This window comes from Hyperolius riggenbachi, chromosome 5, assembly GCF_040937935.1.
Source record: "Hyperolius riggenbachi isolate aHypRig1 chromosome 5, aHypRig1.pri, whole genome shotgun sequence".
NCBI lineage: Eukaryota > Metazoa > Chordata > Amphibia > Anura > Hyperoliidae > Hyperolius > Hyperolius riggenbachi.
In genome coordinates this window covers 384,469,391-384,476,929 of record NC_090650.1, presented here as the reverse complement: position 1 = coordinate 384,476,929, position 7,539 = coordinate 384,469,391, and the positions used below count along the sequence as shown (strand labels likewise).

Genomic DNA, 7,539 nt, shown 5'->3' with positions numbered 1-7,539 from the left:
GTCTGACTCCTCTTCCCCACACGACTCTTCCTCCTTCTCCCCCTCTGTGCTGCCGCAGGTGTTGAGGAAACATCTGATTCTGATGAAAATTGCTCCCACAACTGTTCCTGTCATAACTGTTCCTGTTCACGCTCCTGCACAGCTTGATCCACCACTCTACGCACGGCATGCTCCAGGAAGTAAGCGTACGGGATCAAGTTGCTGATGGTGCCTTCACTGCAACTCACCAGGTTGGTCACCTCCTCAAACGGCCGCATGAGCCTGCATGCATTTCGCATCAGTGTCCAGTTGTTGGGCCAGAACATCCCCATCTCCCCAGATTGCGTCCTTTTACTGTAATTGTACAGGTACTGGGTGACGGCTTTTTCCTGTTCTAGCAGGCGAGAGAACATGGCCAGGGTCGAATTCCAGCGAGTCGGGCTATCATATATCAAGCGTCTCACCGGCAAGTTTTTTCTCTGTGGAATGTCCACAAAGCATGCCATGGCCGTGTAAGACCGCCTGAAATGCCCACACAACTTCCTGGCCTGCTTCAGGACGTCCTCTAAGCCTAGGTACTTTGACACAAATCTTTGAATGACTAGATTGAGCACATGTGCCATGCAGGGTACATGTGTCAGCTTTCCCAAATTCAATGCGGAAAGGAGACTGCTGCCTTTGTCACACACCACGTTGCCGATCTCCAGCTGGTGCGGGGTCAGCCACGGATCCACCTGTGTGTTAAGAGCAGCCAGGAGAGCTGGTCCAGTGTGACTCTCCGCTTTGAGGCAAGACATGTCTAAGATGGCGTGACACCGTCGTACCTGGCATGCAGCATAGGCCCTGGGGAGATGGAGCTGTGTAGCTGGAGAGGAGATTGCAGCACCAGTACAGTTGAACTGCCACTCAGCCAAGGAGGAGGAGGAGGACGACAGCGAAGAGGATGTAGCAGGAGGAGAGGAGGTGACAGGAGGCCTGCCTGCAAGCCGTGGAGGTGTCAAAAGTTGGTCTGCTGCACAGCCACGTACTCCCTGCTTGCCATCGGTCACCAGGTTGACCCAATGGGCTGTGTCAGTTATGTACCTACCCTGACCGTGCTTGGCAGACCAGGCATCCGTGGTCAGTTGGACCCTTGACCCAATGCTGTGTGCCAGAGATGACACCACTTGCCTCTCAACTTCACGGTACAGTTTGGGTATCGCCTTTATAGAGAAATAATTGCGGCCTTGTATCCTCCACTGCGGTGTCCCAATGGCCACAAATTTACAGAAGGCCTCAGAGTCCACCAGCTGGTATGGTAACAGCTGGCGAGCTAACAGTTCCACCACGCCAGCTGTCAGACGCCGGGCAAGGGGGTGACTGGCAGAAATTGGCTTCTTCCGCTCAAAGATTTCCTTCACGGACACCTGGCTGCTGTGGGCAGAGGAGCAGGAACCGCTCAAGGGCAGAGGCGGAGTGGAGGAGGGCGGCTGTAAAGGTGCAAGGGAGAAAAAGGCTGAAGATGCTGCACCTGAAGGAGGAAGAGGAGAAGGAGAGTGGCTTTTCTTTTGTGTTCTGCTTTTGCTCAGGTGCTCTACCCATTGCAGTTTGTGCCTTTTCTCCATGGGCCTTCGTAAGGCACTTGTCCCTACGTGGGTGTTGGCCTTTCCACGGCTCAAGTTTTGGAGGGAGAGAGAACAGATGGCATTGCTCCGATCTGAGGCAGACACATTAAAAAAAATTCCAAACCGCTGAGCCCCCCTGGGGTAATGGCACTATGGTGCCATCAACAGCTGACGTTGAAGGGCATGTTGGCTGGCTGTACATAGGTGGCGATACATGGCGCCGGCTGTTTCTGATGACGAGCTCCCCCTGCTTCTTTCAGGAACTTGTCTCCTCCTACTCCTCTCTGACTTCCCCTCTGAACTGTCCCCTTGGTCATCTTATCTCTTAGGAACCCATGTGGGATCCGTATCATCATAATCATCATAATCATCCTGCCCAGCTTCGCTTGCCTCAGACATCTCCAAAAATGCACCAACAGTAGGTACTTCATCATCCTCCCCCTCACACGTTACGTCCATAGTGTCGCCGTTAACTCAAACATATGAGGTGGTATAACTTGCTTAGCACCTTCATCTGGTTGTAACAATAATGGCTGTGAATCAGTTAATTCCCCACCAATTAACTCCTGTGAAGTGTCAAATGCAGCGGATGTGGTGCTTGTAGTAGCACTGGTGGCTGCGGAAGATGAGGTGTTCTGTGTTAATTAGTCAACCACGTCCTGACAATCTTGGGAGTTGATGGGACGTGCCTTCTTTTTAGCACTGTACTTTGGGCCAGGGCCGCACGAAATCACATCAACACGACCTCGCACAGACCTGCCGGGTGGCCTTCCTCTGGGTCTGCCTCTCCCTGTTTTGTCCATTGTGCCCATATCGGGGGGAGGAAGTGAAAGGTATGCACTGACTTGACTAATGCAATGTGCAGTCACACAGGTGCAGTTAACAGATATGCACTGAGTGGTATATCACACTGCGTGCACTCACGTAGGTAGGTGGGTGCACTGAACACAACAGGTAGGTATATGCAGTGATGAGGTGGGTGCACTCAACACAACAGGTAGGTATATGCAGTGATGGGTATTACAATGTGCACCTGTCACACACAGACAGGTAGCGGAAAGGCACAGTGACACTGCGTGCGCTCACGTAGGTAGGTGGGTGCACTGAAGTGAACAACAGGTAAGTATATGCAGTGATGGGTATTACAATGTGCCCCTGTCACACACAGACAGGTAGGAGACAGGCACAGTGACACTGCGTGCGCTCAACTCACGTAGTTAGGTGGGTGCACTGTAAACAACAGGTAGGTAGGTATATGCAGTGATGGGTATTACAATGTGCACCTGTCACACACAGACAGGTAGCGGACAGGCACAGTGACACAGCGTGCGCTCAGCTCATGTAGGTAGGTGGGTGCACTGTAAACAACAGGTAGTAGGTATATGCAGTACTGGGTATTACAATGTGCACCTGTCACCAGTGGAGGCGCCAGAGGGGTGCTTTGGGGTGCTCAAGCACCCCCTAAATTTGTCCAAGCACCCCCAAAGCACCCCCTGGCGTGAACTGACTTCAGGCGTCTAAGAGACGCCGAGTCAGTTCACAGCGGCAGCCCGAAGCAGCAGAGCAGGGCTACGGTAAGATGGCTGCCCGAAACCCTGCTCTGCAGACTTCTGCAGTGCAGGGCTTCGGGCGGCCATTTTCCCATAGCCCTGCTCGCCGGGTAATGCAGGCTGCAGGCAGCAAGTCACGTGAAGGAAGAGGATCGTGGGAGCTGCGCGCCACAAGGAGGTCGGGAGAGGAGGAGGTCGGAACAGGAGGTCTTCTGACTAGCTGAATAAATGGGTTTTTCTTTTCTTTTTCAGGTGGTGCTGCTGATTGTGGTCAGAACTGCGGAGCATTGTGCATATTGGGGTCAGATCTGCTGAGCATTGTGCATATTGTGGTCAGAACTGCGGAGCATTGTGCACATTGGGGTCAGAACTGCTGTGCATTGTGCATATTGGGGTCAGAACTGCTGAGCATTGTGCATATTGGGGTCAGAACTGCTGAGCATTGTGCATATTGGGTTCAGAACTGCTGAGCATTGTGCATATTGGGGTCAGAACTGCTGAGCATTGTGCATATTGGGGTCAGAACTGCTGAGCATTGTGCATATTGGGGTCAGAACTGATGAGCATTGTGCATATTGGGGTCAGAACTGCTGAGCATTGTGCATATTGGGGTCAGAACTGCTGACCATTGTGCATATTGGGATCAGAACTGCTGAGCATTGTGCATATTGGGGTCAGAACTGCTGAGCATTGTGCATATTGGGGTCAGATCTGCTGTGCATTGTGCATATTGTGGTCAGATCTGCTGAGGATTGTACATATTGGGGTCATACTGTATCTGATAAGGATTGTGCATATTGGGGTCATATCTGATAACGATTGTGCATATTGGGGTCATATCTGATAATGATTGTGCACATTGGGGTTATTGAATGTGTTTTTTGTTCAAATCTGCTCATATTACGTGTATTTTCTTGAGAAAACCTGCACAATTATGTGAATTTTCTGGGGAAAGGGTCACCAAAACTTGGGCCCTCTGTCTTTGCGTTACACTTTTAAAGGAAACCCGAGGTGAAAATAATATTGAGGCTGCCATATTTATCTCCTTTTAAGCAATACCAGCTGCCTGGCTGCCGTGTTGGTCCTCTGCCTCTAATTCATTCAACCATAGACCCTGAACAAGCATGCAGCAGGTCAGGGGTTTCTGACAATATTGTCAGAACTGACAAGATTAGCTGCATGCTTGTTTCTGGTGTAATTCAGTTCACTACTGCAGCCAAATAGATCAGCAGGGCTGCCAGGCAACTAGAATTGTTTAAAAGGAAATAAATATGGCAGCCACCATATCACTCTCACCCTGGGTTCACTTTAAATTACAGTTAGCCCCGCCCTCATCCGGTCATGGCCACACCCATTTTTTGCCGCGGCGCGGTCGTCAGCTCCCCCGGAAATCGGTCCAGCACCTGCATAGCACCCCCTAAAAAAAATTCCTTGAGCCGCCACTGCCTGTCACACACACAGGTAGTCACTGAATGTGCTTGGCCTGGCAGTGGCACACACAGTATGAATTATCAAGGTTGTCTATGCAACATAAGTGTCAGTGGGACACACAGAAAACAAAATAGATCACAAGAACAAGATTAGGTCTCAAAAGCTGTTGTGTGGTGCTATTTTAGCAATAAGAATCAGCAAGGAGCAAGCTAAGAAGCCTAAAACAGCCTAACTAATCTTTCCCTATGAGAGTCTGCAGCAGCAGCAGCTGTCCCTTCTCTATTTACTGCAGGCACACGAGTGAGTAAAATGGCCGGCGATGCCTGCCTTTTAAAAGGGGGGAGTGGCTCCAGGAGGGAGTGTAGCCTGATTGGCTACAATATGCCTGCTGACTGCGATGTAGAGGGTCAAAGTTGACCCTAATGGTGAATTATGGGGGCGAACCGAACTTCCGGAAAAGTTCGCGGTTCTCCGCGAACCCCCGGAAGTTCACCGGGAACCGTTCGGGCCATCTCTACTTGACAGGCATCTGACAGAAATCTATCTGATGGTCGAATCTGCTGAAGATCTATGGCCACCTTTAGTGATGCCCAAGCAACTCCCAAGAGCATTGTTCCCCCCATTAAACCTCATCTGCGCGCTGCTCTGTCATGTGCCACATGTCATCCCTCTTCCCCACTCCTTTAAAACAGATGCATCTCTAGCCTGCAGGCTAGGTATACATCTGTACAGCATCGGGCCAGAAAGGCAGCCCCGTAAATCGAACTTTAGACACTGTTGCACTTGTTGTTTATTTATTTTTTTGTAATAAAAATGGCTGTGCATTGCATGTAGATACAATGCAACACACAGGAAATGGGGTAAATGTAAATTCCCACATTCCTGTAGAGTAAAAAAAATACAGTAGAGAAAATTTAAAGTTAGAATTACAGCTCTTTGTTAACAGAAATGAGTTGACCATGTGCATGAGACTTTAGCAAGGTGGCATAGCGGACAGCACTCTAACCTTGTGGTGCTAGAGTGCAAATCTGGGCCAGAACACTATCTGCATGTAGTTTGTATGTTCTTTCTGTGTATGCATGAACTTCCTCCCTTTTTGTGTATGCATGAGCTTCCTCCGGGAACTCTGGTTTCCTCCCTCATCCCAATACAGATAGACAAGCTATTTGTTTTCCCCCGAAAAATTGGCCATAGTCTACAAAAGGGACATAAGAGTATGACTATGGTATGGATTGTATGGCTTAGGTTGTGAGCTTCTCTGGGCAACAGTGACATAGCCATGGACTCTGTGAAGCTCTGTTGTATATGTCAGTGCTGTATAAATACATAGTAACACAGTGAATTGTATAAGGTACTTTGTAAAGCACTGAGAAAAATGTGACAACACTATATGAATAATCCTAAAAATTCTAATCTAAAACTGACAGCTCCTGATTGTGGGCCTTGATCACAGTCCTTATAGACTTCAGGCTGTAGCCCATGTTCCCGGGCTATCACTGATTGTACCCTTACATCTTCCAATGGATCACAGTCGTTCTTGTTTCTAGACTAAAGATTAGTACAAATAGTAATTTTTGCATCCCCAATGTACTGCGTGTGACTTAATGTGAACAACTAGCCACACGTCTGGCTGGATGTTTTTGGCGCACTGCTCTGTCCCCAGGTGCATCCTGCTATTCCGCCCACTGCCCTCCCCTGAGCTGATTGTGCAGGAACTATCACGATTTTCTAGCAGTCTGTCAGCTGATGTTCTCACTGCCATCCTTCTTCCCAGGCTTACATTGATTATAGGCCTTGTTCCTGAACTGGCATCAATCAGTCATTGCTTTTGAATTGGCATTGATTGCAGTTCTTGTTTCTGAACTGGCATTGATTACATTCCTTATTCCTGAACTGGTGCTGATTTTAGTTCTTGTTTCTGAATTGACATTAATCATTTTCTTTTTTTTTGTAGCTGAAATTGATTACAGGCCTTGTTCTTGAGGTAGTACACAACAAAGTCCACGTTCCTGAGCTGGTACTCATGATAGTCTGGATTCCTGAGCTGGTACTCATCAAAGTCCATGTTCCTGAACTGGTACTCATCATAGCTGATGTTCCTGATCTGGTACTCATCATAGTCCGTGCTCCTGATCTTGTACTTATTGTAGTCAATTTTCCTGAACTGGTACTCCTCATAGTCAATACTTCTGAACTGGTGGTACTCATTGTAGTCAATGTTACTGAATTGGTACTCCTCATAGCTGATCTGGAACTCATCATAGTCCATGCTCCTGAACTGGTACTCATTGTAGTCAATGTTCCTGATCTGGTACTCATCATAATCCATGCTCCTGATCTGGTACTCAATGAAGTCCATGTTTTGGAACTGGTACTTATAGTCCATGTTCCCGAACTGCCACTGATTATAATCCCTGTTCCTGAACTGGCATCAATCAGAGCCCTTGTTCCTGTTCCTGGACTGGTACTTATCATAACCCTTGTTCTTGAACCAACATTTACCAAAGTCCTTGTTTCCATTTCCAGAACTTGCGCTGATTATTGTCCGTGTTCCTGAACAAACACAGCATAGTCCATATTCCTGAGCCGGCAGTCATAATAGTACTTGTTCCGTAACTATTACTCATCGTAGTCCATGTTCCTGAACTGGTACTCATCAAAGTCCATGTTCAAACCGCCACTGATTATAGTCCATGATGCTGGGCTGATACTTACCATAGCGCTTGTTCTTTAACTGGCGTGTATCGTTGTACTTGTTATGGAACTGGCAGTGATTATAGACCTTGTTCCTCACACCGATTTGGGACATTTGCTGAAATCACTTTGTTCTGCTTAGTTTCCTTTACATGTTAACTTTAATGAGATCATTTTGGGGCAGCTCTGCAAGCTGAAGCGATGTTTTGCTTGTCTCCAAGAGATTAACGGGGGAGGAAAACATGTTTGTACACTCGTTTGCTTTTCTTGTTATGGTCGCA

The 7,539-nt window shown here is 48.1% G+C and overlaps 1 protein-coding gene across 1 annotated transcript; it reads right to left on the bottom strand.

Moving 5' to 3' along the window:
* Window positions 1-6,497: 6,497 nt before the first annotated feature.
* On the bottom strand, window positions 6,498-6,950 carry LOC137519439 (involucrin-like). The gene has a single exon (XM_068238393.1). The coding sequence runs from the start codon at window positions 6,948-6,950 to the stop codon at window positions 6,498-6,500; it is 453 nt and encodes a 150-aa protein (XP_068094494.1).
* Window positions 6,951-7,539: the final 589 nt, after the last annotated feature.

Coding starts and splice junctions, on each gene's coding strand:
- LOC137519439 (XM_068238393.1), bottom strand. CDS start 6,950: ATGGACTATAAGTACCAGTTCCAAAACATGGACTTCATTGAGTACCAG.